Source organism: Eptatretus burgeri, chromosome 9, assembly GCF_056783735.1.
Source record: "Eptatretus burgeri isolate ZD-2024b chromosome 9, Ebu_testis_v1, whole genome shotgun sequence".
NCBI lineage: Eukaryota > Metazoa > Chordata > Myxini > Myxiniformes > Myxinidae > Eptatretus > Eptatretus burgeri.
Genome location: NC_140969.1, coordinates 6055384 through 6080253, shown reverse-complemented (window position 1 = coordinate 6080253; position 24870 = coordinate 6055384). Strand labels below are relative to the sequence as shown.

General features: G+C 42.8%; 1 protein-coding gene across 1 annotated transcript; it reads left to right on the top strand.

Annotated features, from left to right (window-relative positions):
• Positions 1 to 515: 515 nt before the first annotated feature.
• Positions 516 to 24666, top strand: LOC147019462 (uncharacterized). The gene is made up of 7 exons (XM_085896647.1): positions 516 to 831; positions 4508 to 4614; positions 6123 to 6213; positions 10548 to 10671; positions 18865 to 18968; positions 19093 to 19226; positions 24570 to 24666. The coding sequence occupies exons 1-7, from the start codon at positions 730 to 732 to the stop codon at positions 24664 to 24666; spliced, it is 759 nt and encodes a 252-aa protein (XP_085752773.1). The 5' UTR covers positions 516 to 729.
• The last annotated feature ends 204 nt before the right edge of the window (positions 24667 to 24870 follow it).

The window sequence follows — 24870 nt, the reverse complement described above, 5'->3', positions numbered from 1 at the left end:
TGCAAGATCGGAGTACTCCTCTGAATACTCCAGTCTCTGAATGAAAGAAGCCAAAGCTCGCGAAAATTAAGTTATTCCCGAAAGTATAAGAACATGGACGTATAAGCTCGCGAAAATTAAGAACATGGACAAATATTCGTTGGTTCGCTCTTTGAGTATGATGAAAATATGAAAGGACTGTGATGATGTTGGGGGGAAGAAGTGCTTTAATCAGTAAGTTTCAATTTGCTATTTGCTTGTATGGCAGGGAGAGGAAGTGAGTCTCCCATTTTGAGCTTTTGGTGCTTGGGTCAGATAGTTTTTTCCCTTTTTCCCATTCATTTGAATGGGTGTCCCAGAAGCAACATTTTACATCTACTCAGGGGCATGGCATCAATAACACAGCTGTGCCTCCAGAAAATGATGCAGCCAAGCATCCGCAGGCTGCACACAAATAAATAAATAATTCCTTCACATTAAAAAAAACTTTTTTTTATTACTTGTGAAAACATAACTGACAGGGGGACCTTTTACGCTTTCATCATGATGCTGTCACCCCAGATTCAAACATCACGTGTTGTTTTATTATTCACCTTTAAACTCCAGAACAGGAAGACGTGCATGCAAGATCTCTGTATTTGGTTCACTGATTGAATGACATGATATATGTGCTGATGAAGAAATGTAATTTGAAAAACCTTTTGTTTTAAACAATGAAAATGTTTTTATCCCCCGCTGACATGTTTAGAAATGATGGTTCAGCAAACACAGATGTTGGCTTTTCAGTTCACACCTTATGAAAATTCACCTTTATTGCAACGCATCCGTCCAAAACCCTCCAAGACTCGTAAGGTGGGATGTTTTTCACTCACGTTTCATAAATTAATGTGTGAATTCTATCTCACATTTTTCTCCACTCCATCGTCGATCTTTCAATACTTTTTTGGGGATATACAGAGTCAAGGCTTGTGGAAGAGCTCGAACACAGAACAAATCCGGATGCAACATAACAAAAGGAACAGCAGGAGAAGTTAGAAATATCAACAGCAGAGCAAAGGGAGAAAATAGGTGGAGACGGACAAACAAGGGATTGAGGTAACGATGAGGGGCAAGGGAGAGTACAAGGGGAGAACAATTCTCTTGAAGACCTGGACGTTAGAATGAGATTGAAAAGATGTGAAAGTTGGTTCCACAGGTGGGGAGAAAAAAGGAATAAATGAGTGGAGGTGAGCAGTAATTCTGGATTTTAGCAGTTTCATGAAGAGGGGCTTGCTGGTGCACCATTTGTGTCCTGTGGATTCCTGGTGGGGGGCAGGGGTGGGGGACAAAACAGAGAGGGCAGGGGGTCAGGTCAGCTTTGGTATGGGAGCATGTGCCGGAGCAGCGCGTTGCTGCGTCCACTTTCCTTCAGTACTCCAGAGGCCTCCGTCTGGCCATCCCCCAGGCAGATGCCTGGCCCATCCCCATCTCATTGAGATGCTGATCAACCGACTGCAACCCCAAGGCAAGTGGTCGGCCCATTGGCCTCCTCCACTCACGAGGCTCCCTTGCTGAAAGAATCTGGTGAGCAGGATCAATTAGGAAAATGAGCCACATGTCCATACAGCCACAGCTGAAACTCAAAGACTATGCAGGTAACAAATCTCATTTGAGTCTCTCTCAGCAACCGCTCGTTGGACACAATGTCTGACCAGCGATCACCAAAGATTCTCCAAAGAGACTTGGTATCAAAGGAATTTCGTCTCCATCTCAGATCCCTGGTCAGATTCCAAGTCTCATATCTGTACAGCAAGACTGGAAGCACCAAGGACCTTAAAAGTTGGACTTCAGTCCTCCTGTACAGGTACCAACCTTGCCACACCCCATGATCGAGTGAATCCATGACTCCCCAGGCCCGACCCAGACGTCTATTGACCTCTGGCTCACAGCAAGCAGAGACATGAATATCACTGCCAAGATAAGTGAATCTCTCGGTGACCTCAACATCCTCACCACAAACAGGTACAGACGAGATGGCAGCATCCAAGATGTCAATGAGAGCCTGGATCTTAGTTTTAACCCTGAAAACCCATAATCCCAGGCCCCCAAAAGTTTTGACCCAGGCCCACAAAAGGATATCTCGAGTCTCCGCAAAGATGACTGCATCATCTGCGAAGTCAAGGTCAGAGAGCTTGACATTCCCAAACGATGCAACACAGCTTGATCTCTCTGACATCCTCATTGGGTGGGTCATGGTGGGTCAGCCTGGTACAGCCATTCAAAGTAACCGGCCCAGCAGTCCTTCACTTCAGATTACTCTGTCAAGAGCCCACACTCTCTGCTCTCACTGCAGTACACCGGGGGGCGGGCTTGGAGTTACACAATGCGCAAATTCCACAGTAAGCATGATGAGAATCACTTGACCACAGGTGTTGCTCTACCCCCTCACAGATTCCTCACACATAGGTCTCCTTGTCCACCCAAAGCGCATGTACAGTTTTACGCTTTAGCTCTTGAACAGCTCAGCTCTGCCATTAAGTCTGGCCCTGCGACTCTGGTCAATGGTATCCAGTTTCCATTGAGAGACAAAATTCTTCTTCGCCCTTCAGTGAGTTCCAAGACATCCACCAGCATCATCAAAGATGGTGGTCGAAAAGGCACTCCACAACTTCTCAGGATTCCCCAAAGCACCCAGACCCCCCAAATCCCTACCCAGCCTGTTCGCAAACTCCTCAGCTACCCCCTCATCCTTGAGCTTGCCAACATCCAGCCTAGGCTGGGATGGTACCGTTCTCCTGGATTTAAGCTGAAACTTCAGAGTCGCTACAATAAACCTGTGGTCGGTTTTGAGGAACTGAGCACTCCAGTCGACCCTGCAGTTCTGCATCATCCTCCAGGACCCAGGAGTAGAGTGTTTGCTGAGATCCAGGAGTTTGAATGACTGAACTTCTTTGAAAGGGTTGTTGAGAAAGTAGATGGGATGGTTTGTGGTATTATCCTTTCGGGGAGAGAGAGAGAGAGAGAGAGAGAGAGAGAGAGAGAGAGAGAGAGAGAGAGAGAGAGAGAGAGAGAGAGAGAGAGAGAGAGAGAGAGAGAGAGAGAGAGAGAGAGAGAGAGAGAGAGAGAGAGAGAGAGAGAGAGAGAGAGAGAGAGAGAGAGAGAGAGAGAGAGAGAGAGAGAGAGAGAGAGAGAGAGAGAGAGAGAGAGAGAGAGAGAGAGAGAGAGAGAGAGAGAGAGAGAGAGAGAGAGAGAGAGAGAGAGAGAGAGAGAGAGAGAGAGAGAGAGAGAGAGAGAGAGAGAGAGAGAGAGAGAGAGAGAGAGAGAGAGAGAGAGAGAGAGAGAGAGAGAGAGAGAGAGAGAGAGAGAGAGAGAGAGAGAGAGAGATATTTACTAAAAGGACCTCTTCCAAGTGTTTGACCACTTTGTGATTTTGTCAAGGTCTGAAGAGATGAAAAAAAGATGCTGCCTGTCAGAAGGATGAGGGATGTCATGGCAGAGGGTGGAGTCTCTCTCTGGTGCACCATTTGTGGTGCGCCATTTGTGTCAAAGCGAAATCATTTTATCAAAGCGATAAAGAGGATTTTCAGAGAGACAGAGAGATCATTAGTGCCGATTAGGAATGGGACGGGGTCTCGAACACTGCCTTGAGGCATTCCAACCTTGACATGGAGAGGCAAAAAAAGGATTCCATTGAGAGCCACATGTTGGTTACAAGAGTGGAGGAAGTCATTGATGTAATCATGCAGTTGGCGTTGGATTCGAGAGGCAGAGAGTTTGGAGAGCAAGGCAGTATGCCAGACTGCATTGAAAGCTCGACATATGTCCAGAGAGACGGCCCTGATCTCACGTCTGATATTGAGAGCCTCCATCCATTGTTGGAACAGGAGAAGCAGCACGTCAAGGTAGTGAGACCTCATCTTCATCTGAATTGGTGATCTGCGATGAGGCTGTGGAGAAAGGGAATGATTTTATGTCAACTGGAACGATGGATTCCATGACCTTTCTGATTATTGGAACTAAGCTAATTGATCTGTAGTTTAGGTGATCGGTTTTTGCACCTTTTCATGTCACGCTTTGATGCTGGTTGATGTCCAAACTGATCGTAAATGACAGGGTGGAAATGGGAGAGAGCAGCAGAGCATGTTTTTCAGAATCTTCAGCCGATGCTGTCCAGTTCAGTTCCGGAGTCAGAGTTGAGGGTTGCTAGATACGTCTCCACTTTCTCAGGTGCAAAATCGAGAGTCCAGGAGCAGTTGGGTATGGTTGGGAGGGGTGGAGAGAGAGAGGGAGAGATAGAGAGAGAGGGAGAGATAGAGAGAGAGAGATAGATGTATAGATATGTGGTGCCATTTGAAATGAGGGAAAGGATCGAGGGGGAGCATATTCGAGAGATAGACTTGACAAAGTGCCACCATGTTTTTGAGGAAGGAGCCTCCATTTTAGAGGATACTGCCTCCATTTTTCATTTTACTTTCATTTTACTTTTTGTCTGCCTCCACATTCATCAAGCCTCCATTTTCCATCCAACACCTCCTTCTCCCTTCACTAGATGATCAACTCAAACTACCGCTTTTTGCATCTTTGGCCCCGACCTTTGATGACGGCCGATGTTCTACGTACCAGTGCAGCTCGGCAAAGCACGAACTTCAGAGCTCGGTGAGGTGGTGAGAAATTGAAGATGTTGTTTTGATAAGTTGTGGTTTGGTTTCTCTTTTGATATGGATAAAGTGAATGTTGCTATCTCAGGTGCTAATATAATGAGTGTAACTAATTTAATTTGGATTGAAAGGCACATCAGAAATATAATACAAGAAAGTCAGAGGTGTACAGCAGGATCCCGAATCATTAACTCATCTTCCATTTTTTGGAAGGCAACTTTAATCTGGCTATTCCATCTGCGAGCATGAACTTCTGAATATTACTGATCCTACATCATGAGTTGAAAGGGCCACTGTGTACAGGTAAACTGCCTTTTGGTTCTACAACCACGGGTTCACATAACCGGTACACAGGTACTCTTGCGCAGTAAGAAAAACACGAAATTCAAATTCGTACTTCAATGATGTTAAGAAAGCTCAAAAGCACAACAACCACAACAGAGGCTTTTTGATGGAAGGTTTTCTAAGATAGTCTAGCATTTAGATAAGATTCTTCCATGATGATTCTGATCATTGATATTCTGTGATTTCAAAACTTAAGTGTACAACATTAAGTCTACAAATTATAACAATATAATTTATGTTATATTGTAATATTATAACTTATGGGATTGAAAAACAAATAGATCTAAGGAGAATGCATGAGTGAAAAGGAAGAAGAGGAGATTCACAGACATCCGGAACGAAGAAAGAGCGGTTTGCGAGTGTCTCGTCTTGAACAGACATTCTAATAGAGCGCTGACGCTTCTCGAGGAGAAAGATGCGTATAAAGCTGAGAAGTGCTGGTACTCATTGGAGAACCCATTAAAAAACATTGTGTGAACCCCTGCCTATCGCATTACTTCCTCTAGATTTGTGCACTGTCATTAACATAATATAAATTCCCTTTCGAGGAACTTCCATGCTGGAGGAGGTCATTTGGCCCATCAAGCCTGTGGAATGTTTGCCGACCTATAGTTGTTTGTCCATGCTCTCTCATTTTTCAAATGCTGAGTGTCAAGCAAGGAATGAGCACGCACCATTTTTTAAGGACTATGCTATGTTGACTAAGTTGGCTGAGGACAGAGGAAGGTGGAGGAGTATCGTGGTCAAGGCAGGACAGATGCTTTGGTCCATCGGACCTCACCCCTTATAAAGGGAAGAGGAGGAGAGCTATGACTCAATTGGGTTTTGAACCATGGACTCCCAGACTCAGCTTATGCTTTTTATAATGCAACACCGAGTCTGGTGGTTTTGTGTCTGGCAACAGCAGGACCTTCAATTTCAATCACATCGAGGCTGATTGGCCCTCTGTTTGGAGAGGTACTCACTTTTCGTCATTTTGATGGTGTAGTCATTGGTTTTGATTGTGAAGTCATCATAATAAACTAATTTAATAATCAAACTGTGTAAGATGTGCTTCTCCTTGGTATGCTAGTGAAAACACAGTGCAGAGAGGCACATGGTGACCCCTTTCAAAATACACCTTCAACTTATGAACTTTCTGTCTGTCTTTGTTTCATTCAGGTTTGTTTACTCAAAAACTTCATTAATTGGAGTGACGGATGAAGAACGCTCCTGGGATGACAAGAAAATTGGAACAAATATCAAATTAAAGGTGACGCTTTCCAAATACAACTCATGCTTTTTATATTTTTTACTCTTTGAAAGAAAATCTCATTAATTAAATCATTTTGGGTGAAGGTGGTTGAGATGAAGTGTGGTGGTGGCTGGGGAAAAGGATCAGTGATGATTGGGGATTCTGGTGGTGATGGACGGGGGAATGGAGCGGTGTTGGTTATGAGTTTGGGTGAAGGTAATCGGCCATCGCAGTGCGGATGGTTGCAGTGATCAGGGTTGTGGAGAGGTGCTCTGGAATTTGGCCCTTGGGAAAGAGCCAAATACATTTTAACAAGGAGAATGAGCAAAGACTACATACCCTTGCCCAAACTTGTTTTGTGTGGTTTTTTGTACATACCTTGCAGACATTCACATTCCAATTGTACATACTTTATAGACGTACTCACATTCTAATAGTACATACTTTATAGACATACTCACATTCCAATTGTACATACTTTATAGACGTACTCACATTCCAGTTGTACATACTTTAAAGACGTACTCACATTCAGGTCAGGTATGGGAGCATGTGCCAGAACAGCGCGTCGCTGCGTCCACTTTCTGCCAGTACTCCAGGGGCCTCCGTCTGGCCATCCCCCAGGCAGATGCCAGGCCCATCCCCATCTCCTTGAGATGATGGTCAACCTGCTGCAACCATGAGGCACGTGGTCGGCCCACTGGCCTCCTCCACTCATGAGACTCCCTCGCTGAGAGAATCTGGTGAGCAGGATCAGCGTCAGGAAAACGAGCCACATGTCCATACAGCCGCAACTGACGCTCACGGACTATGCAGGTAACAAATCTCATCCGAGTCTCTCTCAGCAACCGCTCGTTGGACACAAAATCCGACCAGCGATAGCCAAGGATTCTCCGAAGAGACCTGGTACCAAAGGAATTAAGTCTCCGTCTCAGATCCTTGGTAAGAGTCCAAGTCTCGCACCCATAGAGCAAGACTGGAAGTACCAAGGACCTGAAGACTCGGACTTTCGTCCTCCCGCACAGGTACCGGCAGCGCCACACCCCATGATCCAGTGAATCCATGACTTCCCAGGCCCGACCCAGACGTCTATTGACCTCTGACTCGCAGCCAGCAGAGACATGAATATCACTGCCAAGGTAAGTGAATCTCTCCACGACCTCAACATCCTCACCACAAACAGACATAGACAGGACAGCAGCATCCAAGATGTCACCGAAAGCCTGGATCTTAGTTTTGACCCAAGAAACCCGTAATCCCAACGGCTCCGACTCCTCATTCAGCACCTCGAAGGCCCCCAAGAGGATGTCTAAAATCTCCGCAAAGATGACTGCATCATCTGCAAATTCAAGGTCCGAGATCTTGACATTGCCAAACCATGCACCGCAACTTGATCTCTCCGACATCCTCCTAAAATCCAGTCCATACAAGTGCTGAAAAGTGTGGGGGCAAGTACACATCCCTGACGAACTCCAGTAACAACTGGAAATAAGTCAGAGATGGTACCACCACACTTCACAGCACTCTCAGTACCAGAGTAGAGTTCAGACATTAGATCGAACAGTTTTGGTGGCACCCCACGAAGACCAAGAATCCTCCAGAGGACATCCCGATTCACTGAATCGAACGCTTTACAGAGATCAACATAGGCTGCAGCAGCCCCTGCCGAAACTCTCGTCTGCGTTCGGTGAGGACACGAAGTGCAAGGATACGGTCAATCGTTGACCTCTTTGGTGTAAAGCCTGACTGCTCTGGACGCTGGTGCTCAAGCAGATGGTGGCGAACCCTATCAAGAATTATCCTAGCAAAGACCTTGCCCGGCACTGAGAGCAGCGTCACCCCTCGGTAGTTGTTGCAGTCTTTGCAATCACCCTTCCCTTTCCAGAGAGGGACAACAAGGCCCCTCTTCCAGTCAGTTGGGATGATGCCTGTGTTCCAGGCAGAGCACAAAACTGCATGCAACGACACGAGTGCAGCATTTCCACCAGCCTTGAGAAGTTCAGCATGGATGCCACAGATCCCTGGAGCTTTGCCCCGTTTCAACTGGTTCACCGCAGCCCGTGTTTCCACAAGCGAAGGTGGACCACAGTTGATTCGAGGGTCAGCAACAGCGATTGTAACACCCTTGACGTCCAACTCGACAGCTGGGGGATCAGCCTGGTACAACCGCTCAAAGTAACCGGCCCAGCGGGCCTTCACTTCAGACTCCTCTGTCAAGAGCCTACCACTCTCTGATCGAACTGCAGTGCTCCGAGGGATGGGCTTGGATGAACGTAATGCGCGAATTCCCCTTTAAGCGGGACGAGAATCACCTGTCCACAGGTGATGCTCAACCCCCTCACAGATTCCTCGCACATAGGCCTCCTTGTCCACCCTCAGTGCACTACAGTTTTACGCCTCAGCTCCCTGAACAGCTCTGCTCTGCCATTCAACCTGGCCCTGCGACTCTGGTTAATGGTATCCAGTGTCCCTTGAGAGACAAAATTCTTCTTTGCCCTGCGGTGAGTTCCAAGGCATCCACCGACAACATCAAGGACGGTGGTCTTGAAGGCGCTCCACAACTCTTCAGGACCCCCCAAAGCACCCAGACCCCCCAAGTGTCCACTCAGCCTGTTCGCAAACTCCTCAGCTACTCTATCATCCCTGAGCTTGGCAACATCCAGCCTAGGCTGGGATGGTACCATTCTCCAGGATTTAAGGTGCAGCTTTAGAGTTGCTACAACAAGCCTGTGGTCAGTATTGAGGAACTGAGCACTCCGGTAGACCCTGCAGTTCTGGATCATCCTCCAACGACCGTCAATGAGGACATGGTCAATCTCCTTTGCCACACCGCCAGCGTTGGAATACCAAGTCCAGCGATGAGCTTGTGGGCGCTGAAACCATGAACCAGCCACCCTAAGTCCATGACTTCTTGCAAAGTCAAGGAAATTAGTGCTATTCTGGTTCATAGTTCCTGACCCATGGGGACCAACACACACCTCATAACCATCCCTATCAGTTCCAGTCGATGCATTGAAATCCCCCAAGACTAGAAGTGTATCTCGTCTGGGGCACTGATCAACCACAGACTCGAGCGTGGCGTAGAATGCATCCTTCACGGTGAGATCACTCGCCTCAGTCGGAGCATAAACAGAGACCAGGGAAATGACACCTAAGGACTGACGAATCCTTAATCTCATAATACGCTCGTTGACCGGTGTTACCTCAATTATCATTGGGGTCAGCTTATTGGACACAGCTACAGCAACTCCTTGGGTATGGTAACTATCAGAGCGACCAGACCAATAGTAGGTGTAACCACCCACCATTATCTTGCCGCAATCCGGTCTCCGAACCTCAGAGAGAGCTGCAATCCCGATGTCCAAACGCTTGAGCTCAGATGATAACAGAGACAGGTGATCATCCTCTCTTAGGGATAGGACATTCCAGGCACCCACCCGAAGGGACCGCCTCAGGTTAACCCAAGGAGACCGCCGTCTGGTGGACGACACCTCAGCACCACTCCGACACACTCTCCCGCAATCTGACCCAGGGATGTTACCCCGTGGTTTCCCTCCTATCATCAAAGATTGGGGGTCCCGAAGGCTTTGCCCCAATCCCGTCATCCGGTGAGCTGCCCTGCGAAGGGAAGCTGCGCAGGAGGTACTCCCACGGAGTGGGTTTTCAGATTTTTTTTACGATTTTGCGTTTTGCGGAATGAAGGGTTTTACGGTGGCCGGAGTGCAAATCCTGCCACCAACCTCCTAATAAGAAGTAACCCAACTGCAGGAGGACGTCCGCAGACACAGTTGGGCACTAGATATGGATGGCCGTTGGCTCACAAGGAGCTCCTCTGCCCTTTGACAGGTTTTGTTTTTAATCCTGCTGGGTGTCCATATCCAAACACCCATTCTAATAGTATATATACTTTTTGACTTGTACAAAATGTGCTCAAACAATAATTGATGGTTGAATTCAGTGACCTGATGTGCAAATCCTCTTCAAATTTCAAGTAAATGGAATGAAAATTGAGGATTTTAAAAATCTCACCTAAGTTGTTGACCTATGTTGAACTTTGGCCTATGTTGACCTCAAAAACAATAGGCTTCTTGCTTAGGTCAAACTCTACCATGTGGTAAAATTTTGTGAATATTGATTTAAAATTGTGACGTGTAGACGATAAACAGACAAATAGACAGAATAACAAAATCGACTGATCAATATACTTGAAAAATCTTCACTTTTGCAAGGAACACAAAAAAACAAACAAACAAACAGAAAGGGGTGAAAATATAACCTCCTTGACCTTTGTTGGTGGAGGTAAAAATGGTCTTGTATAACATGTTGTGTCATATCTTCTCCTCTAACCTTAGAAACTGCTCCGGGAGGACTACAGAAAATGTCCAAAGGTAACTCAGGAGAGTCTTGAACAATTATGTCACAGATTGAGAAGTCTTTGCCGCATGTGTGGATACAAAAGTGAGGACGCAGAAACAAGTACGTACACTGTCTCTTTTCTTGCTGGTTCACATTTATATTCCTGTGTTTCTGTATCTTGATGTTATTATTTATACTGATGTATGTATCCATGTGTTTATGGATGCGTTTTTGTTCTGCATATTTATATTTACATGTCTGTATGTATGCACACATCAGATGATCTACATTACGGAGGACATTCAAAAGGTTCCACAACATGATACTTTCAATGCAGTGACAAACTAGAGGGGGAGCACTCGGGAGAGTGCAAAACCTCCGCCGTCAATACTGCTGGGTCACTCAAGTGAACCTTATATCTTATTCATTAAATATGATGTCAACAGTGCTGACAGAGTTTTTGTTCTTTTCTCCAACATTTTTTTTGGGGTGGGGGGGGGGGGGTTGGAAATCACTTAAAACATGTAAAAATGCAAAAAAAAAAAAATCGAAATTTTGTTGAAAAAAAGTTGCAAAAATTTTTTTTTTCTCTAACAATTTTTTTTGGGGAGGTTGGAAATCACTTAAAACATGTAGAAATGCAAAAAAAAATTTCTCTAAATTTTTTTTTGGGGGGGGAGGGGGGGTTGGAAATCACTTAAAACATGGAGAAATGCAAAAAAAAAAATTTTCTCTCACAATTTTTTTTTTGGGGGGGGGGAGTCCAAGTCCAAAATTTAATGGCATGCTCCTTGGATCATACCTAACCCCCCCCCACCAAGTTTCGTCGAAATCCGTCGAGGAGTTTTTCTGTAATACTGTTCACAAACAAACAAACAAACAAACAGAAAGGGGTGAAAACAGTAACCTCCGATCTTCGATGGCGGAGGTTAATAATCAACTAGATGGTATTCATAGAATACTCACCCTGCGCAGTCTTCAGAAGGACTTGGTACAAGACAACTCTTGTGTTTTCTTCAAGGTTTTTTTTATTTGTTCCAAAATGGTGCCAGACCAGTGACTGACGATGTCACTTTTATCAAACTATATTTCCGCTGGGAAGTTGATCAATTAGTTAAAGTTTTGCATTTATCAGTTGGCGGTTTCAACAATTGCAGATAAAAAAATTTCACACTGATCGGATTAAGCGTTACATTTGTCAAATTATGATGTCATCATTAATAGATCTCATTCCTCCGCATCGGGAGTACTTGACGATGAGCCATGTTTCAATTTATATCATGGAACAGTTTCGGAGATAGAGAGGTGCAATTTTTTTCAGTTTTTCAAAGATGGTGCCTGGACCACGTGACCGATTACATCATAATTATCAATATAAATTCCGTCAATATAACAAGTGGTTGAATACATTTATATGTATATGTATATATATATTAATATGTATATGTGTATATATATATATATATATATATATATATATATATATATATATATATATATATATATATATATATATATATATATATATATATATATATATATATATATGTATATATGTGTGTGTATATATATATATATATATATATATATATATATATATATATATATATATATATATATATATATATATATATATATATATATATATATATATATATATATATATATATATATATATATATATATATATATATATATATATATATATATATATATATACCGGGCGTAGTGGCGTGTGCCTGTAATCCGGATACTTGGAGGATTGCTTGAGGGCGGGAGCTCTGCGCTGGGCCACGCTATGAGAGAGTGTAGGGCAGCCCGGAATCATGGCGAAACCCAATCCTTATCCCTGTGTCGTAAGAGGCGACCAGGGTTGCGTCAGGAAGGGCATCCGGCGTAAAAGCTGTGCCAAATCAGTATGTAGATCATAACAGATGATCCGCTGTGGCGACCCCTAACCGGAGCAGTCGAAAGAAGAACAACAACACACTATATATATATATATATATATATATATATATATATATATATATATATATATATATATATATATATATATATATATATATATATATATATACATATGTATACATATATACATATATGTACATATATATATATATATATATATATATATATATATATATATATATATATATATATACATATGTATACATATATACATATATGTACGTATATAAACATATATCTGTACATATAGAAATACATGTATAATGTATATATACAGTGGTGCCCCAGAATCCGAATTTAATTCGTTCCAGGAGGCTGTTCGGATTGCAAAAAGTTCGGATTCCAAAACTATTTTCCCAATAAGAAATAATGGAAAGTGAATTAATCCGTTCCCGGACTCCAAGAAAACCCACTTTCAACTGAAATTACCCATGTTTAAGGTAAAATAAGATGAGTAAATGATATATGTTATGCTGCTGACAGAGCATAACATGTTATCTGTTCTGTGATATGTCATCAGAGCTGTGATATGTTATCACAAACTCACTAAATTTCTTCACAAACTTTGCTGCTGCATCCACATTCGAACTCGCAGCCTCTCCATGCATAACAACACTGTGGATCCCAGTTCTTTTCTTAAAGTTTTTGAACCATCCCCTACTCGCCTTAAACTCTTCATTATCAGCACTACTTCCAGGCAGGCCTTTTGTAAGGTCAGCATGCAGGCGCTTGGCTTTCTCACAAATTATGACCTCAGAGATGGGATCACCAACCAACTGTTTTTCGTTTATCCACACTAAGAGGAGTTTTTCCATCTCCTCCATAAACTTCGATCTCTTAGAGGTCAGAGTCATAACGTCTTTTGCCACATCAGCTGCTTTTATCGCTTCTTTATTGTTCAGAATCGTACACACGGTTGATTTCGGCAGCTCGAACATGGCAGCGAGATCAGACACACGCGTACCACTCTCATGCTTAGCGATAAGTTCTTTCTTCAACTCAATTGTCATTCTCACGGACTTCCTCTTACTCCTATTTGCTTCACTACTCTTCTTGGGTGTCATGATGAATGCACAAGGGTGATAATTGAAAAAAAAAAACAGCACAAATCAAGGTGAAAACACGAGGTAAAGTAGCGATCAACACACGAGAGATGCTTTCACGAGTACTTCCACCGACGAACTGAATGAACAAAGCACGAATATGCGGGTCAAACAGGCGGGGGAGACGCACATGAACAAACATGTACGCTACGTTGTGTTCGGTTTTTGAAAATGTGTTCGGTTTTTAGGGCAAAATTTTCTCGAAAAAATTGTTCGGATTCCAATTTGTTCAATGGGGCGTTCGGATACTGGGGGCACCATGGGGTATATATATATATATATATATATATATATATATATATATATATATATATATATATATATATATATATATATATATATATAGTGGCCTGAAAGTCACTTTACCCCTTCCCAGTGAAGCATTGTTCTTGAACTCTTTTAATATGCAAGTTTTATTGTACAGTACTTACAATAATTAATTTGTCATTGTATCTGCATGTGCTCCATCATTCTTCTGAGTCAGTGTTTCCACATACTATAGCGGGTGAGGGCGAGGGCAGAAGGAAAGGGACGGAGGGAAGTGCAAGAAATTTATCAGGGGTAAAGTAACTTTCTGGCTGCCCTGTATATTTACATACATATATATATATATATATATATATATATATATATATATATATATATATATATATATATATTTTTTTTTTTTTACACGTAAGAAATGAAAATATATATATATATATGTAGATATATTTTTTATTTTTTTATGTGTGTAAAAAACAAAGCAAAAAAAAACGTGTTTATACACATATATGTATCACAATCTCTCAATTTATAAACACCATGTGTTACTGACAAGTAGTTCGTAAGTCGAAAGTTTGTAAATCAGGAGTGATTGTTGTTTTTTTCCCCATGAATGTAACGATGTAATGGGGGTGGGGGGGGGAAAGCATCCCCAATTTTTTTTTTCCATTGCAGAGCTACATGTGTTGTTTTTTTTTTTTTGGATGACACTGGAAGGTGTCACAGATTGAGCACATATCATGATCTTTTCTTTGTTAAATTATGACGTATTCCAGGCCAAAATCGCATGCACTCTCCATAAAGCGGGCACCGGCATCAAGCCTTCTTAGAATTTTGAAAGCCGTTTCGAATGATGCCACCTTCCAAACTTTCTTTCCACTAGTATGACTTACTTTAGCACTTGTCTTCGTTTTTAGGAGCCATAGTTAATGATTAACAGATGGTTGGTACTACAGAATTTTAAAATACATGAAAACAAACATAACATAATGAAGATAACACTGAAGCTTTAAGTGCTGTATTTCTCAAGGTGATACACAGCAAAGTAAAATGTGCTTTTTTAGCATGTCCAAGTAAAAACGACACCGATTGGTTCTGTGTCCGTGACGTCAATCAGATTCTGAACTCTCTTTGATTGATTCCGTCACCACTATCTCGGCTCTGATTGGCTGGAGCAGAGTTGCCCGAGATCACATACCAATTCACGTCATTACCTCCAACCCTTGTCAGATAAATCCCTGCAATCTTTCTGTGTTGAAATAGATTAACAGAATGTGCAAATTCCTTTTGTCGACTCAATGTCGGGTCCATGGAATGGATGAAGGTTGCTTGTAACATACATAAATGCATTGTAGTTCGACCTCGGCTTGAAATTTTGAACATATCTGCATATCTGCATTGTACTGGTCTGCACAATCTGGATTGGCCTCCAGGTGCCCTGCAATGGCAAAGGAAGAAGAAAATGTAATGGCCGACGGTCTTTGAACGTTCTTGCATGCTCGTACTGGTTGCGTCCTCATTCCCAAGTTCTTTCCTCGGATCGCCAGGGGGACATGCTGTTTGATGTGATCAGCCAATCTTTAGGTTGTGCGTCCCATGTTTCGAGCTTCACTTTGGCACTTAAACTCATCTATAACTTTGTTAACTTGTGAGGTGGGAAACACATCCTTGTTGACTGACGTAAGCAGACGGCGAGAGGTAAAAATTACTCGGGGTTGCACAGCCAGATACGTGTGAGAAACCGTATGTTTAATTTATTCTTCGAACCTTCATGATGAATGTCCTTTCCATGGTATTCTGATATATACTGGACACTTCTCAGGACCGATCTTGTGTTCCTTTGTTGTGTTGAGAAACTTGTGTACATACCTCCATGTACGTGTAAAGTAAGTCATACTAGTGGAAAGAAAGACAGGAAGGTGGCATCATTCGAAACAGAATTCAAAATTCTAAGAAGGCTTGATGCCGGTGCCCGCTTTATGGATAGTGCATGCAATTTTGGCCTTGCAAATACAACAGTGATTACAATCCACAATTTAACAAAGAAAAGATCATGGAATGTGCTCAATCTGTGACACACCTTCAGTGTCATCCAAAAACAACAAAAACATGTAGCTCTTCAATGGAAAAAAAAATTGGGGATGCATCTCCCCTCTCCACCCCATTACAACGTTACATGCAGGGGGGGGGGAGAAATCACTCCTGACATATATATATATATATATATATATATATATATATATATATATATATATATATATATATATTTGTCATTTATATATTTATATGTAAATGTAGAAATAAATATGCCTAGTGGCTTATGGTGGTGCCTTGGGGTCCTCGGTTCAAATCCCACTTGGCAGTTGAATAAATACCAGGTGGGTTTCACTGGCTGTCATCCTTCCAAAGTTGGCAAAATGAGTGCTGGCTTGCTACTATCCTGTGTCAGAGTGGTGATCCGTCCAGGATTGTGCCCAAGAGCCAAGGAGACTGCTTTGGCAGCACCAATGCTCGACACAGAGTATGGTCCCGATGGATGGATATAAATGTGTCCATCTATATATATATATATATATATATATATATATATATATATATATATATATATATATATATATATATATATATTTAAATACAAAAACATAGATATATCGACAAACAGTAAACCCTTGCCGTCCTCTGGGGTTATGTTCCTCTAAACTTCCGCGAATAGTGAAATCGTGAACAGCAAACAGTTTATAACATGCAAGTCAATGAGATATGTTCCAGCCTCCCAACATAAGTCCAAAAATCATCAATAATCTTTTTTTTAAGACATTTAATTGAAAAATATGAACAATTGAGTAAAATAAGATAAAGTAAGTAACATTTACCATCAATAAGAAGGCTTTATTACTTGGAGTACTGTTGGTGGGTTGCCCCGGACAGTTCTGCTTGAACATAGCCAATGCTCCCAAGACAGAAATGCATACCAACGAGGCTCCCAAGCATGTAACATATCTATGCTTTTGCTGATGATGATTTTGCCATGGAGTGATGAAACTGGTCCGGTAGCTGAGGGGGTGTGTAGCATTGGGATTCTCATGTGTACTATGTGTGAACTATGGGATTCTCATGTGTACTATGTGTGAACGTCTTTATCGTTGTTGAGGAACTCTGGGAAGGGTTCGAAACAGCGTAGCGCTTACCTTGTGTAAGTCTTCTCGGGTTGCTTTTATGCAGCTTCTTCGGCTTTAGGAGTGTGAGAGCGGTCAATTATATTTACACATATGTATATAATTATATATCCACACACACACACACACACACACACACACACACACACACACACACACACACACACACACACACACACACACACACACACACACACACACACACACACACACACACACACACACACATACTTCCGAAAAAGAATATAAATGGTGTTTCTTATGTGATTCTAATCTCACTCTGGAACTTCTGAATGGCTTTTGTAAGTTTTTGTAAATATATATATATATATATATATATATATATATATATATATATATATATATATATGTATATATATATATATATATATATATATATATATATATATATTTTTTCTTCTCAACTTTTCAGAGTTGTGGGAATCGAACCGGGTTTTCGACCTTCTTCGATGAACTAACTCAAATAAGCCATAGCACGTATCCTGTTTCCTGATTTTAATGTCCACAACATTGTTTTGTGGACATTAAAGGTTTTGCAAAGGTCAAATTTTGAAAGTTGTTGAACGAAACCGAGTTTTCGACATTTTGCAGCTGTTGATTGAAGGCCACTATAATTAATTATAACTTGGTCAAAAATTATCACATTGTCTCATCCTTGATTTCTGAAACAATCTACATCGTCAAATACCGCTCGTTGTCTTAAGAATTGTCTCTACTTATTTTATCTATACCCTTTATTATCTTAAACATCTCCATTATATCTCCTCAAAACCGCATCCTCTCTAGTGTATAAAGCCCTGTGTCCTTCAGCAGCTCCTCAAAGCTGAGTCGAACTTGGCCCGGAATCAATCTAGTAGCTCTACGCTGAACCCACTCTGTGGCATCGATGTCCTTCCTGAGTTGTGGTGACCAAAACTGCACACAATCGTCTATATGTGGACCTCACTAAATTCCTACACAATGTTAACACCACCTCTTTTGATTGATAATTGATCCCCCTCCGAATGCAACCAAAAACCCTATTTGCTTTAATGCCTGTCACTGTGCTGCCTGCTTACCTCCTGTATCTTTTACCACCCCCAGATCCTTCTCCTGTGTGACACGCTACAAAATTACACCTTACATCCTGTAATATCTATTTTCATTGTTCTTTCCCATCCCCAACACCTTACACTTGCTCAGGTTAAACTCCATCTGCCAATCTTTTGCCCAATCCATACACGTACATCAATACTTTCCTGAATCTGATGACTACCCCCTCTGCTATCCACCTCACCTCCAAGCTTTGTGTCATCTGCAAATTTGGAAAGCTTACTCTTTACCCCATTATCCAAATCATTGATGTAAATAATGAATAGCAATGGTCCGAGTGCTGATCCCTGAGGTACCCCACTACTTGCATCCTCCCAGCAAGACATCGTCCCACTCACAGCCACTCCTTCCTTCCTATCACAAAGCCAGTTTGCAATCCAATTAGCGACCTCACCAGCCACTCCACAAGCCCTCAATTTGGCTAACAACCTCCGATGTGGTACCTTATCAAATACCTTCTTAAAGTCGAGATATACTATATCCACTGCCTTTCCCTCATCCACCAAATCAGACACTGCTTCAGAGAACTCTAAAAGATTTGTTAAACAGGAACTACCTTTGGTAAACACATGCTCACGACTTTTATGAATGACAGAATATTTGTGTGTATGATGAAATGCAATTTGAAAAACCTTTCATTTTTAAAATAATGATTTTTTTTTTTTAATCCCCAACAGGTACTTTAGTACATGGAGAGCAAGATAACATCATGTTGGGTCCTCCACATGCCCCTTCTGGAAACTCACCTTTGTTTCAAAACCTGAAACGCAAATCTTCAAAGACTCACCGGGTAGGATTGATTGTTTTTTAACTTCCACCTTTTTCTCCACTTCGACTTCAATCTTCTGATACTTCTTGTCTGCCTCCACTTTCTTTTAGTCCCCATTTTCTTTCATATTCCTCCCTCTGCCTAGATGATGAACCGTTACATGCCTTACGTAAAACCGAGTAAACGCAGACTTTGTCACCGGCCGCGACCCCGACATTTGACGTTGGCGGATTTTCAGGATCGCAGTCAACCTGTGGACGACTACATATTCCAACCTCGGTGAGTTAGTGAGGTGGTGAGAAATTGATCTTGTGATTTGATAAGTTGTCTTTTGCTTTATCATTAGATGTGGATACTTGAATATTGCTATCTCAGTTGGGAATGAGGGTCACTGGTGTTTTTTTCAGACATGATATAAGGCTCAGAGAGGAGCTGCTCACCTCAGAGATATAACACGAGAAACTTAGTGCGAAACAGAACTTCAGGAAGTAACTTTAAGTTGACTGTTCTGTGAGCAATAACTTCTGAATGTTATGGAACCCACAGCGTGAGTTGAAAATGGCCACTGTGGACCAGTGAACTACCTTTTGGTTCTGTCGCGTTAATTCTTCAAGATTTTTATACTCTCAGCAACAGAATACGAGTTCCCTTCCATGTAACTTCAATGCAGAAGGAGTGTATGAGGTCCATCAATCCTGTGCATTGTTATCTCGCCCCCCCCCCACCCCCGGAGGGAGGGAGCGGGATATTGTAATCGTCCGGTTTGTTTGTCTGTTTGTTTGTTGGGTAGCAATCTAGTCTACCCTTATTATCAGTATTTCTGTCGATATGTTTGTCTGTCTGTCTGTCTGTCTGTATGTATGTCTGTTCGGTCCAGTGCTCCGTTAATACAATGGTGATTTCGATGAAACTTGGTTGGTAGGTTCATACCATGACCTAGTTGTGTGCAAATGAGAACTGTTCTATGGACCCATCCGTTGCCTTGCAATGGGACTTTGAAAATTTCAAAAAAATCTCAAAAATAAATTTTTTAGAAAATCAAAAATCGGGCCACGAGCGACTGTGGGTAGTACATTCAGCCATATTGTCAAAAAATTCCAGCCGGATCCTATGAAAACTGTCGGAGAAGATAGACTTTGAATGAACCCTGGTCGAGAACAATAAAAAACGAAGTTCGTTATATCTCAGAGACTGAGTCAGATATACATGAAACTGGTATGGTAGGTTCATGGTATGTCCTAGTTATGTGTGAGAGAACCGTTGCTATGGACGCTTTTGTTGGCTCGTAACGGCTGAAAAACGACTAAATTCGACTTGATCAACTACCCATGTCCGCCTACCGGCTTGTTTGTCTGTCTGTCTGTTAGCAGCTTTACGGCAAAACAGCTTTAGCAAACACTATCAAATTTAATCCACAGGTGGGCAATGAACCTTGGACGACCCCATTAACTTTTGGGTCCAATTGGATCAAAGGTCAAGGTCAAGGTCACGAAAAGATCAAAATCGTTTTTCACAAATAACTTCATCAAAAATGATCCAATTTACTTCAAACTAAGCTTTTAGTGAACCTTATTCTATTTGTCACTTACTGGTACGGGCCGGTAGGTGCGTGCCCGTAGGTGAGTGCCAGTATGTGCAGCTCTCTCTCGCCCCTCTCTCTCACCCCCTCTCTCGCCCCCCCTCTCTCGCCCCCACTCTCACCACCCTCTCTCGCCCCCTCTCTCGCCCCCTCTCTCTCACCCCCTTCTCTCGCCCCCACTCTCATCCCCCTCTCTCGCCCCCTACTCTCACCCCTCTCTCGCCCCCTCTCTCTCACCCCCTCTCTCGCCCTCTCTCTCCCCTCTCTTGCCCCCCTCTATCCTCCCTAGTCTCGCCCTTCCTCTCTCCCCCTCCTCTCTTGCCCCCACTCTCATCCCCCCCCTCTCCTGTCCCCCTCTCTCGCAGATATTGGTCGACAGATAAATGGCCGTAACTTGGGAACTGCTCGTCTGATTAATATCAAACCTCGAAAAGGCACATCCGCGGGTCCCCAGCAATATTCCTGGCAAGTTTCAATCAGATCGGACCGTCAATCGTGCAAAAAAAAAAATAATAATAAATAAATAAATAAACATTACTTGTGACGTCATTCGTGATGTCATAGCACCGTGTCTTGTCATTGGTCGACAGATAAATGGACGTAACTTGGGAACCGCTTGTCCGATTAATATCAAACCTTGAAAAGGCACATCAGCGGGTCCCCAGCAATATTCCTGGCAAGTTTCAATCAGATCGGACTGGCGGTCATCGAGAAACGGCGGTCGCAGACAGACACACAGAGATTGCTGGAATTATAGATAGATAATCCTACCCATTCCTACAGTGAAAAATGCATATTTGTGAAGATTGGTCGGGTCCGAAGTTTTGGGGGTCTTGTTCATCGGTCAAAATTACAAATTTTCCATTAAAACTAAAACCTGGTTACGAAAATACAACTTTACAGGAAAACGGCTTGCTCAAACAGTCAAATCGTATCCACAGGTGGGTAATGAACCTCGGACGACCCCATTAACTTTTGGGTCCAATTAGGTCAAAGGTCAAGGTCAGGTCACGAAAAGGTCAAAATCGTTTTTCGCTCATAACTTCGTCAAAAATGATCTGATTTAATTCAAACTAAGCTTATAGTGAACCTTATTCTATTTGTGACTTAAAATCCGTACAATCCTACAGTGAAAAATGCATATTTGTGAAGATCGGTAGGGTCCGAAGTTTTGCGGGTCATGGTCATCGGTCAAAATTACAAATTTTTCATTATAGATAAAAAAAGGTTAGGCATATGCGTGCTTACTATGGAAGACATATATCAAGTCCTTTATTGGCTTTCATTTGACACCATGACCTTTGACCTTACGTGGCCTTGAAAGGTCAAAATCATTTTACGGTCACAACTTCGTCAAAAATGGTTTAATTGACTTCAAACTAAGACTGAAATATTCCTTATTCTATTCCTTATAATCAACATTCAGGTTCAGGATGTATCAAATTTAAATTTGATCCCCAAAATAACTTTATGCCTTGAATGGGTGGGATTTGTTGTGCCTGGCACCATTGTTTTATTTATTTTTATTTTTTTTTATACCTTGTCGAGGCTCGTATGAGAGTTAACACACAACGCACAGCAAGGGGGCATGAGACAATAAGGGCGGGAATGGGAAGGACAAAACAGTGGGGAACACAAAGACATTAGGAGATCTGTGGAAGGGAGAGGGATGGGCCGAGAAACATGGGGAATACAAGATAGACATTACAGGGACTTTCAGGAAGGAAAGCAGGGAATTTGAAGGAGGTGGGCTTGGGGTGGATTAACGGGGGTAGAAAAGATCGAGGATTGGGATGGGGGATGATGAGAGGTAGTGGTGAACAGCTGTTTTGAAGGCCTAGAGGGAAGAATGGGATTTAATAGAGTGAGTGAGTTTATTCCAAAGGCAGGAAAAAAGAGGCATGAAAGAGTGAAGGTGAGCAGTGATTCGTGATTATAGTAGTTTTACCAGAAGGGGGTTGTTGGCGGACCTTGAGCACCCTGCGGAAGTACAGTGGGGTAAAATCGCAGACAGAGCAGGGGGGGGGAGACTGGAGAGGAGACGGTGGAAGACAGAAAGATCACTGACCTGCCTGCAGTGAGAGAGTGAGAGGCCCAAAGACTCAGCCTCATCGCGGGAGATGCCAATAATCCGAAATGCCTTGGTTTCCACAGCGTGAAGACGAGTAAGGTGGGAGGCAGGAGCACCAACCCAGGGGGGAGAGTAGTACTCCATCAGGCTGTGGATGAAAGCTTTGTAAATGGTCATTAGCTCAGGTAGGCTGAGGAAGGACTTTGCACCACGTAGGATTCCCAGCTGGCGACTGGCTTTGGAGGCCAGGTTTGAAATGTGGCTTTCCCGGGAAAGATCATGGCAGATAGTGAGGCCCCGAATCTTGAAAGAAAGGACTTCTTCCAGAGGATTTTTGAGAAAATGGACCGGGGGGGGGGGGTGGTCTAAACGGTCCTTTCGGAAAGACATCGTGAGAGTGTAAGGTTTGTCCGGATTGGAAGACATGTTCTACGTGTTGGACCAGTTTGTGATTTTACCAATATCTGCATTGAGCGAAGAAGCTGCTGCTTGCCGGTCTGAGGGATGACAGATGGTACGGCAGAGGGTGGAATCATCAGCAAATAGATGAAGAGGATTTTCCAGAGAGTCAGAGAGATTGTTGATGGGAACCAGAAAAAGAGTAGGGCCCAGTATGCTGCCTTGAGGAACTCCAGCCTGGACTGGAAGAGGAGATGAATCAACTCCATTGAGGGCCACACATTGACTGCGACAGGACAGGAACTCCGCGAGCTGTGAGTGGAGTTGGCCTTGGATACCATAGGAAGAGAGTTTGGTGAGCAGGGCAGGGTGACAGACCATGTCGAAAGCACGCGATACGTCTTGGGATATGGCTCTGATTTCATGTCCGGCATTGAGTACCTCCATCCATTGTTGGTTTGCAGAAGCAGCATATCCAAGGTAGAGTGACCTGGTGTGAAACCAAATTGATGATTGGAAATTAGGCCATTGGAGAAGAGGAAGGATTTAAAATCTGAAGCGATGATGGATTCCATCACCTTGCTGATGATTGGGAGAAGGATGATTGGTCTGCAGTTGCAGGGATCTGTTTTTGCACCTTTTTATGCAGGGTGGTAACGTTTGCTGATTTCCAAGCAGATGGCAGATGACCTTGAGCAAATGAGAGGGTGAATATAACAGAGCGAGGGTGCACAAGATCAGAGGAGCAGGTTTTTAGGACACGTGGGTTGATGCGGTCTGGACTGGTTGCAGAATCTGAGTCGAGGTTTGACAGCCAGCTCTCCACCTTATCAGGAGAAAAGGACACAGAGTCCAGGGACAGTTGGGTGCGACTGGGTAAGGTGGGTACAGAAAGCGATGGGTTTGGGACACAAAATTTAGATGCAAACCCCGAGTTTAGGCATTCAGCGTTTTCATGTGCGGTTTCAGCAGTGTGGCCATTTGAGGTAAGGGAGGGGATGGAGGGGGTAACATACACCAGAAACAGATTTGATGAGATGCCACCAGGATTTGGAGGAGGGAGAGAGATTTGAGAGTTCAGACTTGAGCTTAGAAATATGTTGTTTTCTGACTCTCCTGAGGGTAGATACACACTTGTTTGTTTTTCAAATGATGGCTCTTTGTCTGTGCTGTATTCTTTATAAATGCTGACCAACAAGTTAGGAAGCAACATGAACATTTTTATAGTTTTTGCGATGACTTGGCCTGGGTTTCAAATTGTCGACCTCCCAGACTCAGAATGGAGCCTTAAACCTTTACAACACCGAGTCTGGCTGTTTTGTGCCAGGCAATAGCAGGGCCAATTAATTGAAATCACTCCTTGGAAGAGTGGCTCTCCCTTCGGAGAGATACTCACTTATCCTCGTTTTCATGGTGTTGAAATCATTACAATGTGTACTCAGTAAGAGAGTCAGATTTTGTGAAGACAGACTGCACACTTTAGCATGTCTTTGTTTTCTTTTTATTGTCTCACACCTTTCCTAATAACTGCATGACCTGAAACGTACTAAACACCTTCCTTTGTGTATTGCAGAGATAAAAATATGAGAGTCAACTTTATCAAGAAGAAGTCTTCCCAGTCATCTTCAATGACCAAAAGTTCTCCTTCAAAAGCACCACGGGTCAAGTAAGCCTTCACATCCACTGCAATGTTTTACACTTTTGTTGATGTTATAATTTACTCAAATGTGTGGATAGCTGTTGGTAGAAGCTGGGAGGAGATTGTAGACATGTGAAATGAAATGAGGTCAGAAGTTTAATGATTGAAGCATTTCATCAAATAACTGCTTTCACTGATCAAGCTGTGCTATTTCGTTATCCTGAGAGATGCTTGT